We start from the raw sequence: 20,046 nt of genomic DNA, 5'->3' as shown, positions 1-20,046 counted from the left end.
TTTACGTAACGTGCACTGTCAAAAACATTTGATTATATCTTTACATCAGTCGTGCTATTGTATGATTATTACTCTATCCAAAATCTAAATATCATGTGTGCACACAATGGTTACTTGACTTTGCTATCATAATTTTTATACAGAGTAAAGTGAGAGACTTATTGCCTGTTGTGTTTCTACTTATGCGCTTTTCTTTTTTTTTTTTTTGTTCACCTTGTTTGGCTGTTTGCAGTGAGTTTGCCCCCGTCTGCTACCGTATTAAAGACATTTGAAAGCACAGTCGAGAATTAAAAGTATCTTAAAAGTAGCTATTCATCTGGATTTCAATATTTAAACTTGGGGCTGACTCCACCTCTGTTGGCATCCTATTCCATTTGCATCCAGCATAACAGCTAGATGCTGCTTCACCATATATTCTTTGAACTGTTAATTGACTCGAATCTGCGAACCTCAGGGCCCTTCTGAGTTTATATTCCGTCTTTGTTTCACGTATTCAGTTCCCAAAATATCCTGTGATTTATAGTCCAGTAGCAGTATTTAGTTTTTTTTTTTTAATTCTACGAATGACCGGTAGCCAATGTATTGCACAAATATATCTCCATTTCTCAGACAATGGGCACCTGTAGGTGTTTGCCGGCACTCGTGCATGCTTGTGTTACACATTTTAGTCGGCTATGCTATGTTAGCATTCGTCTGACTCGACATGATCAAAATGAGTAACAAAAGCAATGGCTATGTTCTGGCCTGCTCATGGTGATAAACGAGAGGCTTGTGTCATGAGGTGGATGAGTGAATTGTACCAAAAATGTTTTTGTGTAAATCAAATTGATGGAAAAAGGGATTCGGCAGCTGGCACGCAACAGGCTGAGAGACCGCACAGCTATGGCCATGCTGCTAATCTGTTAGAAAAACAAACAAGTTTCCAAGGAGAGGACATATCACAGGAATTAAATATAGGTGGCTCCCATGAAGAAATGTGATCGGCAACTGAAAAAACAAAGTCTTTGAATGGGCTGTCACCGTTGCTATAATCGGTGCTTTACATTTTACGGGCACCGCACGCTGTATACAGTACACACAATGAATTAGTATGTGGTGAATGTAACAGGCATACTGGCATTTGACCTTGGGAACACAAGTGCAGCCTCGTTCTTTCATTTGATCTTTCCTTCCTGAAGTCACGAGAAGAGCTTCTCCCACATAAATGCCACAACCTTGATTATGTAATGCATTGTAATCCAAGACAAGGGCGTTGGAGCTTTGTGCGGAATAGCTCATCTTCCTTTACAAGGGGGCTTATTCGGGCTCCAACTGTGAATTTGCCTGAACATCAGGCCACCTTGAAGTTGAATGAGGTGCAAGACGTACAGCTGCATTCCATTATGAGTGCCACGGTCCACACAAATAGCAGCAAACAATGTGCACTTGCGCCAAGTTACCTGACAGTCACGTGCCAAGGTCGTTATCAACAATTGTTTTTATTATTTTTAATGAACATAATACAGTCACAAGCTGTTAATAACAGCCCGTCCAAGCCCGTCCACATTTTGCTGTACAAAATCATGATCACTGCTTAGCTCAACAGCAATTGACTGCAAATACTTTCTCTGATATCAGAACTTATTTCGGCATAAACCAAATGCAGCTTCCTGTCAACAAGTGAGCGGTAAGAGATGAGCCCACTGTTATCAACAATTACAAACCATACCACAAACTCTTCATTAGTAGCACTTCCTTTGGCACCTCCCTTCTCAGTCACTCAAACTTTACCTCTTCTGACACTCCCATATGGCCCCGCCCCACTTGCCCTTAATAACAAGTCACCCGCTGTGAGCATCACCGAGCCCAGACGGACGAAGCTTCTCCTTGACAAACTCACTTGGCACCGGCTTGCAAAGTTGTTTCCCCAAAGGATTTAATTTCCAGGAAGACAATTTTGCATCATATCTTTCAACTCAACCCAGTGTCAGGATCAAGTGGGTGAGTGGATAAATGCGAAGAATTGAGTGACTCTGGGCAAACATCTTCTTCAACATCTCAGTAGATTGTTGGGTTAGGGTCATGATGCTGAGGTTACAAAATCAGATCAATGCATGAGATTGATGATTAAATGAGGACTAGTTCATCCTTTTTGCGTGCTGATACATACAGTACATAATGTACATATTCTGCCATATCAGCGAGAAAATGTTTTGAGGCAAAAAAAATGCCGGTGAGAGTGGTACTATCTAAAGGATTGATTTGATGCACCTCACCAACATTCTCTCTTTCATAAGTCTCTAAATCATGACAAGAATTTGATCATTTCCTCTCTTTACTGGAATTGTGAGGTAGATGAATTGTGTTTGAAGGATGAAAAAATGTTGGATTGGTTATTGCAAGAATATCTTTCAGGGATTGTGCAAGTAGAACAATGGCAAATATGGTTAGCGGCATGCCATTCTTAGTACTGTGAAAGCATCTGGTTGAAACGATCTCACTTCTTGGAATGGAACCCTCCAAGTGACAATTGTGTGCAGTCACACTTTGTGTCACCACATGAAGTCACCACACACAGGTCAAAGCTAACTATAGCTGAGGAGGAGAGAGAAGATATTGCCTCTCAATGACTGCATTCTTCGTTTGATTTTGATTTTTAAATTAGAGATCTGTTACATCTTGAATATGACACCATGGTTTGACTGCATTTTATTTTCAAAACCTTAAATAAATGATCTGGTCAGTAACGGGCTTCCATCATGTGGTGCGTATCTCTCTCTCTCTCTCTATATATATATATATATATATATATAGAGAGAGAGAGAGAGAGAGAGAGAGAGAGAGAGAGAGAGAAATAAAACTTTACCTGTGTGGTCTATGTCAAGGGTGCTATTGCATATTGTCATTAGAGGATGACATTTTTATTAGTTATTATCTTTCATCGTTCATGTATCACACTTTCTTACAGCATTGCACTATAAATAACTATGAATTGAGTTTTAACTAAATTTCTACATGACATTCAAATTAAGAAAGGAGGGGGTGCTGGAGCCTATACCAGCCATCTTCAAGCTATAGGTGGGGGACACCCTGAACCGGTTTCCAGTCAATTGCAGGGCACACAGAGACCAACAACGATCCGCACTCACACTCCAATCTAGGGGCAATTTTGAGTGTTCAATCAGCCTCCCATACATGGTTTTGGAATGTGGGAGGAAACTAGAGTACCTGGAGAAAACCAACGCAGGCCAAGGGAGAACATGCAAACTCCACACAGGGGGACCGGAACTGGAATTGAACCTGGTACCTCTGCACAATGAGGTTGACATGCCAAACACTGGACCACATATATATACATCTAGATATACATCTACATCTACATCTACATATACATATACATATACATATACATATACATATACATATACATATACATATACATATACATATACATATTCAAACTACAGGAACCATTCAGATCAATTGGAATCAGACAGAATTTTTTTTCATGGGAACTCTGTTTTAACACTATTGGCTTTGGGCGGTGTAATTTACTGCCCAATAGATCTGCATTGTACAAGGACTGACTGCACATATCACACTTTTAACCAGTCTTTCGGCAATGTTATGTGTCCGCAAACTGGAGGTACCGTATTTTTCGCACGATAAGTATAAGGCACACCTTCAATGAATGGCCTATTTTAAAACTGTTTTCATATATAAGGCGCACAGCATTATAAGCTACATAGAATAGAACCGACAGTAGTGGCTGCGGTTGCATTATGCATCCACTAGATGGAGGTGTGCTCAAGGAAATACAATACAACACACTATTATTTATATCGAGCTTTCATAACTGCTGCAGCTATAGCAAAGCGCTTTACAAAACATTTCAAATACTATATTGAAGAAATCATAATATCGATCCGCTTTTCAAGGTGACTCGGCTGTGTAGGTGGGCGGTGCCCTAGCACCCTCTATTGATGAGCTTCCACCGGTTAAAATAATCCCTTTTTATCTGCCAGTTTGGACTGCACACATTTAAAAAGAGATTACTCTTTTAAAAATAACTGAATGAAGTAAAAATTGTTTTGCATGATGAACACATAGTATGACTGCTTGATTGAGTACGAAAATTCTTTTCTGATCATTTTTTTTCAGTTTTGGACCAATCTTAGCAAAATGTGGAAGCGTTCAAAGGGCTCAGGACGCAAAGTCTGTAAGTAGTGAAACACTTCTCCCCGCGTAATTGTTGTTCATTTCTGCTGAGCGACAATGGCCCAGAGTATGTGATGATATGTGCATGTTGCTGATGAAAGCAGCGGTACCACCACATGTGTTGTTCATTTTGTTTATTTACTTTAATCCTCATTTTAGCAACCAACATAGTGATGCACACTCATCTCAAGGAGCAGTGTTCAATTCATGTTTGGAAACTTTCAAACATTGAGTTGAAATTGTATTTGGACAATCACATTGCTTCGGTGAAGACTTTTACCAACCTTAATCCTTGGTTGTCAGAATCATAAACATGACTGACATTTGAAATGTGAGGGAATTTATGGAACATAAGAGCTGATGTCTTGGTGGTGAAAGAGGAAGATACCCCGTTTATGTAATAGGATTAGCTCAGAAGTAGGAGAATGTATCTGTGAATCTGTAGCTTAAAAAGGAACTGAACTCAAAGCCTGAATAACACCCTCGCCACCCACATGACATTGAGTGTAGCATCTGTGCTCCAATTCGAGTGAGCGCTGCGTGAGCTGGCCGCCTTTTTAGCCAGCTTGTGCCTGCTGATTGGAGTCTTCACTCTGAGGCTTTAACAATAAACTGACCATGAGAGGAAAACATCCCAGGATTAGGGGTGCCTGCCTGCCCTGCTTTGCTGTGAGCCTCCTAGTGCCTCCATTTGTTTAGGCCCCTCTGAGCTTTTATATGTTATGCCTGACTGACATCCACTCTGCTCACCGTGTATTTTACTGTCACTGGCTTACTCCCTGGAGTTTCTTTCCAGGAACTGCTCAAACATGAAAGAAATCACTTTTTTTTCTTACTTTTTTTTTTTAACATTTCTGTAAATATGAAGACACAAAGTGTTTAATTTCACTTACTTCAGTTTTACAGGTGTACTGTTTATTACACTATTGTAATGTCATATTTTACTACGTGAATTATATCCCGTAGGTTTCTCCCTCGTCCACCAGTATATTCAACATTTCAACGAGAAAGCCGGCAACAAATCAGGTATGACAACATGCTCTAATACTTTATGAGAACAGTGTGTTCTCGAAGACCATAATCACATATCTGACGATGAATAATACATTAGAATTGTGATTTCTGTCTGTGATCCATCCTGAACAATTTAAGACACTGAATTTTGTCCACGTTTCAACTTATTCAGTTCTCTTGAGCTTTTGCCATTGTGAGATAATCATCGACTGTTAAATTTATGTTGATCATTGATCTTCTACTCCTGAATGATCGATTTCGAGAGCCTTGTGATTACTGCACTGAAAAAACGGTGTGTTGATTTTTTTCAGTTTGAATATGTCAGGTGGTTGCGCAAAATAAAATCCCACCCACTTAAAAATGTATCTCAATCCAGATGATGCTATTGCATGTACCCAACTGATAAATAAAAATTGAGTCAATTCAACACACCATTTTCTTTCAATGCATGAAATTGCAGTTGATTCAGTGTCTGCCTGAGAAATCCGGGTTCAGAAAAAAGAAACCAAATGTATTGTTTGAAATTATTTAAATCTATTCATTGGTCCACCGTTTGTATTTATGTCGATCATTTTAGCTGCACCCCATTTACACCAATGTTTTAATCCACATAAGGTTCATTTTGACACGGATGCTTTCCTTTCAAGCATTTGGCCACAAGTTCTACCAAATAAATAGAGTGTGACTCCAGCGGGCACAGCTGATTTAATCTTGGGACAACTTGAACGCCTACACAACAATGAAAATTAAACCAACAATAATATCACATTAAATAATTTAGCTGATAAACATGCACTATAAATGGACTGCTATGGAGTTTTGATGCAAATTCACCAATTAACGCTTTCAGGGACAGCGGTCACGACAGTTGAGAGCTGATCATGTTATCAGGTTGCAGGGTGCATGAAAGGGTCAAATACCCTGGCGAGCACACACTTGTTTGGACATTTCTGCCATGTGGCTCACTCAGAAGATAATCTACGTGCCCGTGTTTTTAGATTCACCTATTCATTTACTGATGTCTTTGTCCAGCTGCAATCCGGAGAAGATCTAAAATTCCCGGGGTGGTGATCACACAGAATACAGTGAGCATACCAGAGGGGAAAAGTGTCCCAGATTTCAAATGTAAACTAAACCCAGTCAATGTCCAAGAAGGTGAGTTTCTATGTTTTAAGCAAAGTAGTATTTCACAGTTGCTGTCCAATGATTAACTGCAACTAGCGCTTGTTAGCAAGACAAAAGAAAACCAAAGCTCCCCATTTCGACATGTCCTTTAGGGAAATCGGCTGTTTTCAAGGCTTTGGTAATAGGAGAGCCTAAACCTGAAGTGACATGGAAGAGAGTAAGAGGCAGCATTTTAGACAAGGAGAAATATCAGATGAAATACGATGACTCAACTGGGGCGTACTTATTGGAGGTGAATAAATCCTAGAATTAAAAATAAAACCGCCAACATGTGCCTCTGTTTTCATTGCCTTATAACATTTGATGTCTTCCTCTAGATTCGTGCAGTAACGTGTGCAGATGCAGACACATACAAATGCATTGCAGTGAATGAATACGGAAAAGCTATTTGCTCTGTAGCACTAAATTTGACAGACGGTAAGTTACATACTGTATATGTAGAACGTTCTTGGCATCTGGTGCGTGTTTTGATTTTGCATTGTTTCTAGTTCCCTCTGTTTATCTACAGAAAACAATATAGCTGTCTAAAAATGTTTCTTTTTTTTTTCTTTTTTTTTTGCTTGTAGTTGTAACCGATCCATCAGATTTCAGAAAATTGTTGAGAAAGACCAACACAAAGTAAGATTGCATGAATGGTGTGTCAGAAAAGTTCCAGGATTGGCACCACATTTGATGTATTTCAAATCTAACTTGCAAACTACTGTATTAACAAATAAGTTTTAGCCTTTGTTTCACAAACTTTTTTCCGGCCTTCTGTGATATGCCTTCATGTTCTCCTGGAAGTCATCATACAAAGCACCCACGCATTGTCCTGCCACAACTCTGCCCACCTGTCATGCACCGAAAGAAGCAAATGTGGCATGAAGCTTGAGTTTGTAAGATATCTTTTCTGACGCCAGTCCTGGAACTTTTCTTCCACATCTTGAATGCTGTGTGAAGCCTTTTGTTGTAATAAAGCGTCAGTGGTACAAAATTATATTTCCATGACTTGAAGTATTTTCGAGGAAAACCAGACAGAGAAAGTCAACGAAAGAAACGAGAGATACCGGGACACGTTGCAGAGGGACTATGAGACACTAGGGACAAAAGACATGCACTTGATGGACATGAAAATGGAGGATAAGAGGCAGCAAATGTTGAAATATCAGGTATGAAATCAGCCAGATTGCATACAAGCTGACCTGTCATTCCTTCGGGATTCACCGGTGATGGAAACACTCTTTCTTCAACAATACTGTGATTACTACATAGAGTACATGCTAGCATTCAGTTGACTTTGTGATTTATGCTTTCCTCAAACAGCATGGAACGAGTCCTCCTGATGAAGATTTGGTGAGGAAAAATGGACTTATAGGTGGCAGATGTGCAAAGGATGCTGAAAACTTTACACGTATGCTAACAGCGATACATTTGAGTTCATATTGTTAGATAGCCAAAACAAGTCGGAGTGTTCACTGACAATTAAGGTGTTTTACTCAAATCAAAGCAGTGATTTTCAAATGTACATCTTTAGGCAAAGGCCGTTTGCACGTAACTGTGTGCTGTAACTCTTGACTCTGGCCCGAGTTCCGTACTGACATTGACAGGTGGTAGATAGAGTTTAGTGCCAGGGCAGAAAATACACAAACATTAAACTGATGAGCATTCATTTCATAAGAAAATTGCTGATCATTGTTTTCAGAAAAAAAATCTGTTGTTTACCAATGTCTTGCTGATATTTCGATTTAGAGTCAGGGGAGAATCCTTGGATTGGAAGTTTCGAGAGGCTGAGTGAGCTCCCGGCCAGATAAATTAAATTGGACATCTTAAAGCAATATTATCGTCCCACATTCAATCATCTTGACTTTAACATGAACGCATGCACAGGGCATACAACAGATAGCTTCTAGTTTGTATTCAGAGAACAGTGGTACAATTTCAAGAATCAGAATCAGAATCGCCTTTATTGTCATTGTATAGCATACAACGAAATTTCTGACCACCAGCATTTTAAAAACGGGATTCTTTGCTCGGCGACTTCTGTAGCTTAAAAAGGACTTTATTAAACAAATATCAACCAAACAATCGCTTCAGTTTTAGGGGGCTGAGATTCAATTTAGTGGTGCTTGAGTACCCCCGAAAATGGCTAGTCGCTCATGATTTAAGTTAAACAAGGTCTCGAAACGATTGATAGATTTTCTGAAAAGTTCTCAATTAATGTAATAATTGATTACTTGATGATTAATCAATTAATTGTCACACCTCTAGTCCAAACCAGAACATGATCACCAGTATGCACTGGCGTTTCTCATCCAAAGAACTGATTTAGTAATCTTCACATACTGTAATTATAAAAATCAAATGGCAAACATCATTTAATGGGTGTGTGAGACAGTCAAATATATTCATCGTGGGAAACAAAAACAAGTTGCTGATTTGATGTTTAAGGACATGTCAAGGAACGGAGATGGGCCTGATATTCCTGCAACATAAGCCCTAACCTGAGTTGTGTATTGCCCAGACTGGAGGTGCACTTTCCTGAGTACCGTGTTTCGTGTAGCTTTGTTGCACTGCCTACTAATATTCTGCTTTATATTTTCAGTTCCCCAGCTAGACTTTGCAGTCAAACTTCAAGAGGCAATAACGGAAGAAAAAGACACTGCGCTGTTTGAATGCGTCCTGACCCAACCGTTGCCTAAAATCACCTGGATGAGCAAAGGCACTGTGCTGGAAGACAGTGAAAAATATCAAATCAGTGTGTCGGAGCACCAAATGATCCACAGGTTGCTGATCACAGACTGTTCGGACCAAGACAAAGGTGTCTATTCAGCTGTGGCGGGAAGTGCCACAAGCAATGCAGCATTAGATGTAGAAGGTAACGACTTGCACAACAAATGTGCTGTCAGAATTTCAGTGACTCGTGATCATCTTTTTTCTTGATGTGTGCATCTTGATAATTTTGCCTCAAGCTGACCTTGAAGCAGCTGGCAAGAAGAAAACCGGAGGAGCAGGAATAGACCTCGAGGAAGTGGTCAAGCAGCAGCAAATCAAAAACCAAGAAGAAATGGAGAAGATTTTGGAAGCCGTCAAAGAAAAACATGATGCAGGGGAGTTAACAGAGCAGAAGACATTATCGACTTCAAGAAAAGAGGGACAAATCATTTCCTTGACTGAACCCGTCAAATACAGTGGGAGTGACATGCATGATTCAAACAATAATTGCAACAAAGCAATGCTCAATGGCCTCTCGCCATCTCCGCAGCAGATGATAGATGGTAAGTATAATTTTTGAGTTGACACAAAAGAACAAATGCACCATGTTGCTTCCTCTTGAAAGAATGGCGGAAGACATTTTTGCTTTTCCATTTTATATATTTTTTTTCCCAGAAAGTACAAAAAAAATGAATCAAACACTGAATATAGCTACGTGTTTCGTGCTGTCTGAATTTTTCTTGCAATCCCTTTCTGACACAAGCCCAAACATCTTACACCATTAGAGCTAGAAAATAAAGCCATCAGCCATACTTCTTCATATGTTGCCATAATTTCCATGCGGGTAAGGTGTGATTTACCGTAATTAAAATAAAATCGAATCACAAACATCAATGCATTGACCGACCAGTCCAATTCTTTACCTTGTTACCACTTTCAATCAAGTATCTTTGATCGTATTCATTGTCTGTGAATCTTTGTTTTACTTTTACAAAACTGTACCGATATGTACTGCGTTCAAAGTTAAACCTTCGCTCAACAGGCAGTTAAATGATAAAAGCGCCAATATTGTAGCAAACAAAAGTCTTGTAATTCATGATAAATTAAGTTGGTAAAGTTTCTAGCAATTAACTGAGCGTCTCTTGGAAGAGTTTGGGTCCAGAGAAGCTGGCCGGATTTCTGGGTGTTGTTGATAAACGGCCTTCACTTTGCATGAGAGCGTTTTAACTTGCTTTTGAAGATGTAGCAACAAACTCCACTTGTCACGTTGCTTATTGCAAATGGGACAATGAGTTGGAATTACGAAGCAATATCAAGGCATCATCGCAGTCATTGCCATGACACTACTAACCTGTTGCTGCACAGATGTCTTTGGAACAGATGAACCGGAGGAGACCAAGGATGGTGATGGAAGAAACAAGCTGGAAGAAGAAACGGAGCATGCAGTACAAGGTAATCTTGAGTACAGAACAGTGGTTTGGAAATCTTTTACACCGAGTACCACCTAAAAAAAAAATACAGAGTGCTTCAAGTGCAACTATCATGACCAACATTAAAATACGATAGCGTCGTAGCTTTAAATGTTCATGAAAATACTGTTATTGCAAGTCACTGTGACTTTCACGCACAGTTTGTACATTAGCACGCCTCCTAAATAGAGGTAAACTAAGCATTAAATATAGGAAATTTGCAAACAAAAGTGAAACGCAACAGAACTGAGCTTGGGCACTGATTTATTCGAGCACAAGTACCACCACTGATTATAAGACCACACCTTGACAATGACTGGTACAGAAAATATGACCACTGTTCGTATCCTCATTGATGGCAGTGGTTTCGGTGCAATCATTACATTCATTCATTCATCTTCCGAACCGCTTGATCCTCACTAGGGTCGCGGGGGGTGCTGGAGCCTATCCCAGCTGTCTCCAGGCAGTAGGCGGAGGACACCCTGAATCGGTTGCCAGCCAATCGCAGGGCACACAGAGACGAACAACCATTCACGCTCACACTCACACCTAGGGACAATTTAGAGTGTTCAATCAGCCTGCCACGCATGTTTTTGGAATGTGGGAGGAAACCGGAGCACCCGGAGAAAACCCACGCAGACCCGGGGAGAACATGCAAACTCCGCAATCATTACATTCATGATGATGTTGTGTTTTTATCTGTGCAGAGTCCGGAGACACGTGTGATGAGCAGTTAAATGAAAGCAATACGAAGCTCACACCAAAGAAGAAAAAATGTGAGTTTGGGCGCACGAATGCTGATGATTCAAGTTGACAAGCATTTTTTTTACCGTCGCTTTTTAGTGAGTGCCGTGTTTCGACAGTAATATTGTCAAATCCTGAGACATTGACACACTTGAGGATAGTTACCCTCGCGCTTCTGAAGCAATGTTAACACAGTCATTTGGCTTCAGTGCACGCTTGCTAATTACAGTGTTTAATTTTCAATTTGCAGCTAGATTATACCTTTAGTTTAATCCTTGAGTAGCACAGAGTCGATTGTGTTTCTTTGTCTCTATAGATGAAAGTTTTTTTAATGAAGACAGCGAGGCTGAAGAATTGATTGGCCTTGCCACACAACCGAGGCGTAAAAGAATTGGCCCACTGATAGAAGATGCCACCATTGGTAAATATCCAGTGTTCTGTTCACCCCTTTTGTATGTCATATCAACAATAATACATAATGATGAATTGCATTTTCTTTATGGGATGTCAGTGCTCTTTCCGATAGTCTTTTGTGTCATTATTTAGGACTGTCATGCGCAACAGCTCCTATTCATCGTTTGTACAAGGACTACACTTTTTTTAGGCACTTTTTTACGTTATATCCTAGTTCCCTTCTGTAAATAGATTTTTTTAAACATGTATTAGATCCAGGGGTTCAGTTCATCTGGGGATTGTCGGACATCAACGCCATCATCTGTGAAAATGCAGAGCTAACTTGTAAACTCAGCAAGGAAGACTGCGAGGGAGTCTGGTTCCGGGATGGTGAAAAGGTCCGGCGCGATGTCAAATGGTTGATGTTAAGCATTGTCACAATAAGCTTTTTTAAACTTTGTTTTAATGTCACTTTTCCTTTCAGATAATTACTGGTGACACTTTTATAATATCTAAAGAGGGTGCAATTCATAAGTTGCTCATTATGAACTGCCAGGAGGAGCACTCTGGGAAATACCGCTTTGAGGCTGACAATCGCAAGACAGAGGCAGTGGTCAACGTCAAAGGTTTGAAAACTCATCATGACAACAATCAAGTTTGATAACAATGCCGCAACACTTACCTGAGTTCATATTTTCCCTGTTCAGATCCACCGAGATTCGAGCCAGAAGACCTCAATGCATTCACAGAGCCCTTAAGAATTAAAGTAGGGCACAATGCAGTCTTTAAACTCAATTTTCTTGGCTTCGAGCCCATTAAGATCAAGTGGTACAGAGAAGGAGAGGAGCTCCATGATGACGCCAGCAGCACCAGGATAGATAAATTGGCCAATCACACCCGCCTGCTGCTGAGCAGGTGCCAGAGGAGGGACTCAGGAGAGATCAAGATCAGGCTCAAAAATGAGCATGGCACCGCTGAGGCGATAACACAGCTCATTGTGCTTGGTGAGCCGATGATTCAGTCAAACGAATTACACACAGAGTTCGATTTTTCTATGTAGTCTGACATGTTGAAACGACACTTCAAAGACCTTGCCTCTTTATTTGTATTCAGACAAACCCACTACCCCATTGGGGCCCGCAGAGATAACACTTAGTTCAGCTACGTGCATTGAATTTAAGTGGAGGCCTCCAAAGGATGACGGCGGCTCGCCTGTGATGAATTACGTCATGGAACGACAACAGATTGGCAGAAACACTTGGAAGAAATTAGGGGAGATTCCGGGTGTGCCGTTCTACCGCGACACAGATGTGGACCGTGGACGCAAATATTGTTACAGAATCCGAGCTTTGACCTCAGAGGGTGTGAGCGAAGTGATGGAGACTGAAGACCTACAGGCTGGCATACTGGGTGAGGCGTCATGGGATGACATATTTCTCACCCACAAATATGTGCGGACCTTACATAAACTAAATAATAATTAATCCTGGAATCAATCATAAAAACATCACTGATGATAGACTCGCCTGACTTGTGTGCGAGCAGCGTGGAATCGGGTGTGAATGGTTGTTCGTCTCCATATGAGCCCTGCTGGCGGCCAGTTTGGGGTGTAATCGACTGAATTCAGCTGGGTGAGGCTCCAGCCCCCCCACACTCCCCCCCCCCCCCCAGCCCCCACCTCCCCAAGACCCTGTACAGGATAAGCAGTGTTGAGAAGGAATGGATTTTGATGGGTGGATGAATCACACAAAGATGTGTAAAAATCAAGGGGAACGAGTTTAAAAAAGTTGTCTTCAGAGCTGAAATGTCATGAGCACTATTGAACACTTTCAACACATACCACAAGAAACAAGAACCCAACATGAATGGAAGAGCACATTTTGTTAAAACAAACACAAAAATCAGTCCATTGACAACTTTCAAATTGTTTAGGTACATTGAGGATGTTTGCCCTGTATATTATTCCAAATCCGCAAAAAATATTAGGCCTACTCAAATTGTTGTATCAGGGAGTATTAGACCTGGTTTAAGACGTGTGTTACAACTTAAAACAACGTGTTTTCAAATATTTGTGCATTTGTTTTTTTTTTTGTTTTTTTTTTAATGCAATATTTTTTCATACTTCCTGGTTTTTCTCCCATTTCCCCACTTGTTGTTCCAAGAAAATCTACATTGAATTTTTATTAGCGGTTTATGAAGAAGATTTGGGGTTTGTAAAAAGAAAACAAGAAGAAGGAACCAACAAAATGTGTTTTATTTTTATTGTTGCTGTTATTATTTTATAATTAATCAATTAAACCACTAATTGTGGTCGTGGGCGCCTGCCAGCTGCTCATCCCTGTTCTAGACTGTTTTTATAACAGGCCCCTAAAGTAAAAAAAAAATGAAAAGATTGTTAAAAAATATTGTAGAATATTGTTAAAAAAAATTAAATGAAGAAATACATGCTAATGGTATGCACACTAGCCAGTTTGTCAAACTGCAAAGCTAACTAATATAACTTCCTGGGGTCCTTTGACAACAATAATTTGAATAACTCTGCTGTTTCCAAAAGACTGTTGCAGTATAATGATGCAGAAGCAATCCAAATGATTTAAAGGCCTCCCGGTCATAACGAGCAAAAGCAATCATCACAGAGAATGCAGTGTTTCTGAAGTGGAAATATAACAGTACCCCCTGCTGCCAAATAAGATCATTACAACAAGTTTTTGTTTTGTTTTTGCGAGGGAGTAGGGAGGGGTGACCTAAGCACTAAGGAACTTTCCGTATTTCCCAAATGAAAGTGATAAGACGGTGGACCATGCTACAAGGAGGCTTATGTGAGAATGTAAAAAAATATTTAGCAAATTGGAAGAATTGAAATGTATTTAATGCACGGACTAATGGACGAGCACAAATCTACATCAAAATGTAAAGTGTTTTTTTTTTTTTTTTTTTTTTGCTCTCATTAAAAACATACATGTGTTTCCCCATGACCCGACTAAAGCGTTCCCCAGTGCGCCTGCACCTCCAAAAGTGGTCAGTGCTTTTGACGACTGCATCAACCTTTCTTGGACTGCACCAAGTAACACGGGAGGCTCACAAATTATTGGCTACATGGTGGAAAAACGCAAAAAAGGAAGCAATCTCTGGACTGGGGTCAATGCTTCAATGGAGCCAATAAAAGGTTCGTTCATGTTTCATTTTGTTGAAGTTGGAAGTGTTTGGAACGTTTACGATAACAGTGTTGTTGTATTCCCAGAGAAGAAATGTGCAGTGAAAGATGTTGTGGCAGGTATGGAATATGAATTCAGAGTTTTGGCTGTGAACCTTTCTGGACCTGGGGAATTTAGCAACCCTTGTGACTTTGTCTTTGCCCGGGATCCCAAAAGTAAGTGAGGCAATTGAAATGAATCCATACACCTCCAAATATTCGTCTTGCTCTTTGATTTGTTTGAACTAAAATGACATGTTTCTTGTTATCCGCAGAGCCCCCTGGGAAAGTTATTTGTTTAAAAGTGACAGAAACTTCTTACAACCACTTTGTCTTGACCTGGACCAAACCTAAAGACAAACCTGACATAGAGGATGAAGCTAAGGGATATTTTGTGGAGATAAGGAATGCGCAATCCCTAGAATGGTCACGAAGCTTCACCATCACCACCACCTACACTGTAAAAGGCCTGAAGGCAATGGATATGTACTGGGTCAGAGTCATTGCAACCAATGATGGAGGAGAGGGCCAAATGGAGGAGCTGTCCAATTATGTCCTTGCCATGCCACCCCTTGGTATTCTTCTCCACTCATTCTTAATTTTCAGATAAAAAAGACAATGTCTGGAAGCAGTGTCAGATTGTATGATTAATTTCGGCATTATAGACAATTGTCGAAATGGCATCTCCTCAATTTACTCAATTATATTTTGTTACGTGGGAACACAATAATCACCTGAATCCAGATATAGTCAGAGATTATACATCGCTTTTAAAAAAATGATCTCGATACAGATGATGTTATCGTATGCAACCACTTGCGGAAATAAAATGGATTAATTCTGCACAATTTTTTCTGCGTAAAGGCAGAACACAATTTTTAAAAGCATTTCAAAAACTTTGACATATTTGTGTGTCTATGCAATTATTGGATAATTTCGTGAACAAAAGTGTCATTCACTGGAAAACATTCTATGTTGAATTTTATTTCATCAAATGGTTGCACAAAATCAAACCAACTGAATACATATTTTAAGAAATGTGTTTGGATACAGATACTTTTATTTTGTGCAACCACTTGAAAAAATCAAATTAGGTAAATTCTTTGTTATTATTCTTTTAAACCCTGCTTCAATGAGAGAGATTATTTTTTCTTTTTCTTTTTTTTTTGTAGTGAGACCAAAGTTCACAAATAAAAAGATGAAAACATTTGTGGTGGTGAGGGCAGGAAACACCGTCAGGGTGACCATAAACTTTGAGGTGAGATTCAATCGTTTAACATGTCTTAGACTTGGACTTTAAAAATCCAAGTCAACATAATATTCTGTGATGTCATTCCTATGATAAAACTAATGCCACTTTCCAAAGGCTTCCCCACCACCGGACATCATGTGGCTCAAGGACAACGGGCCTGTGCCAAAGCGAGTCACAGTGAGTAACTCAGATGGAGCTTCACAGATGTTGATCCCTTCGTCAGAGCGCTCTGATTCTGGCATCTACTCCATTTTGGTGAGAAATTTGGCAGGACAGGAGACTTTCAGTACAGAAGTCAGGGTCACAGGTAAAAATGATCATGCTGTAAGGCAGCATGTAGACTGCTCTTCTATTAAATACTGTATCACTTTTATACTGTATGTCTAAACGTGCTTACAGATGATCCGAAGCCTCCTGGACCAGTAGAAATAGAGGAAAATGTGCCAGGAACAGTGCAAGTGACTTGGCAACCTTCTCCTGATGAGAAGCTTGATGACCGACTGCATTACACAATTTCCAAACTGGACTCGACCAAACACACGTGGACCACAGTGGCCGACAGACTCTTCAATAACAAGTTCACTGTTTGCAATATCATGCCCGGGAGGGAATACCATTTTCGGGTCTATGCCAAGAACGACATGGGTGTGTCCACACCTTCTGAGTCACCCACCTGGGCGGTGGGGAGAAAGAAAGGTATGTGCGAGATACAACCAGGGTGCACCCACCTACCCCGTAGATCAACAGCGATGCCTTGGAAATATAATAAAGTTCCATTGCACGATCCTTGATCTAAAACCAACAGCACCATCTGGAGCAGGCATGTCCAACTCCGGTCCTCAAGAGCCCCTATCCTGCCTGTTTTTCAACTCTCCCTGCTGCAACACAACTGATTCAATTGGTCAGGATCGTGATCAAGCTTCTTCAGAGCTTGCTGATTAGCTGATCTTTTATATCAGGTATGTTGCAGCAGGGAGCGATGGCAAAGAGGCAGGACAGCAACCCCTGAGCACCCAGTTTGGACACCCCTGATCTAGACGAATAAAAAAATATATCACAAGTGCTTCATGAAGCTTTATTTTCCCATCACCATGTTGTCACATCGAAAAACAATGACAAACCTTTTAGAGTGGGTGTCAATTATTCACAGATATTCACTACTCACAGTGGGGGTTCTGTCGATATCCCTTGTGAGTATCAAGGGTTCACTGTATCCTCTTTTTTTTCAGAAAAAATGACAACAAGAACAAGAAAAAAAACATGCTTTTTATTGGCGTTTCTGGGATTTGGATTGCTTTGTCATTGATTAAACAAAGTAACCTGCAGCACACAAATATAGTAAACCACATAGTAAACGAATAGTGTCATTTTTTTGGGAGTCACGTGCATGTTTATGCTCAAACTTGATTTAACAAATTAACGGTCACTCTGCTGTCTCTATAGCAGAGGAAGGCAGCGTGAGAGGGCAGCAACAGAGTCAAAAAGCAACACAAACTAACAAATATTGTTATGGTATATCATCATTGATGATATAATAAAATCTGTACGCGATATAAAATATGTTTTGAGTGCATTGAGAAAAAAAAAAGATGTTCCGCTTCATCTGGTGAATCAAGCGTCACGCTCCCTGACTAATTCTAAATTGCAACAGTGCAAACATCACCTTGGTACTTGACTTCCTTTTCATCAGAACTCCTTCTCATTCATGTTTTGCAGAAAAGCTTTCACTGACATTACCGAATCGCGAAGAACGTGACCTGCGATGTGCTCCGGATTTCATCGTACCACTGAAGCTACATGCAGCACCAAAAGGCTATGAATGCTACATGAGCTGCGCTGTCACAGGGAACCCCAAACCTCGGATCACGTGGTACCGAGATCACATCAACCTGAACACAAACACCAACTATTACATCTCCAACACCTGTGGAGTTTGCTCCATGTTGATCCTCAGTGTTGGCTCTCAAGATGTGGGCAAGTACACTGTCACAGCAGAGAACGCCCTGGGCCGATCCGAATGTTCCACCATGCTCAGTGTCAGAGGTAAGGGGTAACAGTTCCACAACTGGTTTTCATTGTGACGCGAACCATTCTCCATTTGGCACAGCCCGTGTGCCACATGCACAGATCAGATAATTAAATGAATCAAATGGGCGAACTTAAAAGGGCTGTGAAAATATGCTGCTAAATAGTGATGGAGAAATGAAGCTTCATTGAAGCACTTGTAGTTATTTTTTTACTCTTGTAGGTGCCACTCTTGGTTTAAGTGGAAATGTCATAAATTTCCATTGCACTAGTCTTATCTTTAAACCAAGAGCACCATCCAGAGGAGTAAAAAAGATCATATAAAAATCATGAATCTTCATTGCCCCATCAGTAATGGTAAGTATACTGTAATTCTTGATTCTTTAAGTATTTTGACTGAAGCAAGTGAGTGACATTTTGTCATGATACCTGTGAACCTTCATAAAATCATTAAAAAAAAGAAAATAAATCACACTTCTTCATTACGAAACAGATTTTTTTCTTTATGATTCAAAATGTGTTTGTTTCTCTTTTATACAGAGTGAAGAATCTGACACCAACCAGGGTTGTGCTTCTTCCCCCCCCCCCCCCCCCCCGTTTCTTTTTTTTTTAGGTCGCTCAGATGCTTTTGTTGTTGTGCTGCTTGGATTTTCTCCATCAGTTGCATGACATAATCTGTTGGTTTGTTACAAAAACTGAAATAAATGATTTCTTTGTCGAGATTTTGTGGAGTCTTTTATGTTATTTGGAGCACATTTTGTGCCAATTGTGCCTTTGCGCTTATAAATAAAATGTATTATTATTATTATGACTTTGTCTTCATTAGAAAAGAATATGAGCTCTCTTTTATCCAGTCCATTCTACTTATGAGTGCTATTTGTGTCCATGTGAAATAAAATGCATCAGTGCATTACCTGCAATGTAACACATTAACTGCATTTTTTTCGTATTATTATTAGTGAATTAAGTTTCCTGAACAGTTATTTGTTGCATATTAAATAAATAAAAATCTCAGCTCAGTCATGTTACCTAAATTATTTTCTTTATTATTATTATTATTATGATTAATCTGTTTGAAAATAACTGAGTAAATTCCTCAATCCATCGTTTCATCCATTTTCTATCCATAGGCTGCTCTCTTGGGGTTGGTTTTGAATTTATTTCTGTTGCCCGCTACTCGCTCTTTCAACACTGAGTGGCGCTAGACAGGCAGAAAATGAAACACAAGGGCCGCTTGATGACTACCGTAATGATCAATCATGAACCCAACCGCAGAGAATATTATTACCTTTTTCATTTTGATCGATTGATTGGTTATTTATTTCATAACATTTTACATTAAATAAAATACATCTTTAAAAATAAAATTGTATTGTACAAAATGGCAATAATGCAAAAAGCCCATGCTTTGATTTAAAGCTAGAAATTGTTACATCACATAACTTTACAAATGGCTGGTTGGTATATTTGGAAATAAATTAATGGACTGGCTTCAAATATGCACTGTTCAATCGATCCGGCCTCAATTGATTGTTGTCTGTTTGTAAATGACAAACAACGACACCATTCCTGAACCTGTAATGGGAACGTGGCATATGTGCTCTATTTTCAAAGACAGGCACACATGCGTTTGATGTGAAGAAACAAGTCAAGTTTGCTGTGTTTGGGGAATTGGGTAGACCATTCTGCACGTTTCTGAGTGTTACAGCATTTTCTATCACATGCCCCCAGCTCACCTGACAATTTGTTGGCAGAAAGTGGGCGAGACTTTAGACCAGGTCAAAGCAGATCTAATTTGTGGCACAGGTGGTGTCATGCGATTTTGGTGGATTTGTTCAACGCGCAGTGTGTCGTGGATGTCATCGTATTTCATTCATATGACA

At 39.9% G+C, this 20,046-nt stretch overlaps 1 protein-coding gene across 1 annotated transcript; it reads left to right on the top strand.

Moving 5' to 3' along the window:
* Nucleotides 1-1,856: 1,856 nt before the first annotated feature.
* LOC127595576 (immunoglobulin-like and fibronectin type III domain-containing protein 1) lies at nt 1,857-18,883 on the top strand. The gene is made up of 26 exons (XM_052057174.1): nt 1,857-1,980; nt 4,141-4,198; nt 5,164-5,223; nt 6,244-6,366; nt 6,489-6,628; nt 6,714-6,813; nt 6,963-7,014; nt 7,391-7,544; nt 7,699-7,786; nt 8,978-9,250; nt 9,345-9,650; nt 10,453-10,539; nt 11,264-11,332; nt 11,617-11,721; nt 11,967-12,091; nt 12,178-12,319; nt 12,401-12,697; nt 12,807-13,103; nt 14,680-14,859; nt 14,935-15,063; nt 15,162-15,461; nt 16,059-16,144; nt 16,253-16,445; nt 16,538-16,834; nt 17,855-18,181; nt 18,704-18,883. Exons 2-26 carry the CDS (start codon nt 4,162-4,164, stop codon nt 18,706-18,708), a joined length of 3,972 nt encoding a protein of 1,323 aa, XP_051913134.1. The 5' UTR covers nt 1,857-1,980; nt 4,141-4,161; the 3' UTR covers nt 18,709-18,883.
* The last annotated feature ends 1,163 nt before the right edge of the window (nt 18,884-20,046 follow it).

Source organism: Hippocampus zosterae, chromosome 2, assembly GCF_025434085.1.
Source record: "Hippocampus zosterae strain Florida chromosome 2, ASM2543408v3, whole genome shotgun sequence".
NCBI classification, from domain to species: domain Eukaryota; kingdom Metazoa; phylum Chordata; class Actinopteri; order Syngnathiformes; family Syngnathidae; genus Hippocampus; species Hippocampus zosterae.
The sequence above is the reverse complement of the archived record's forward strand: the minus strand, read 5'-3'. Positions and strand labels throughout refer to the sequence as shown.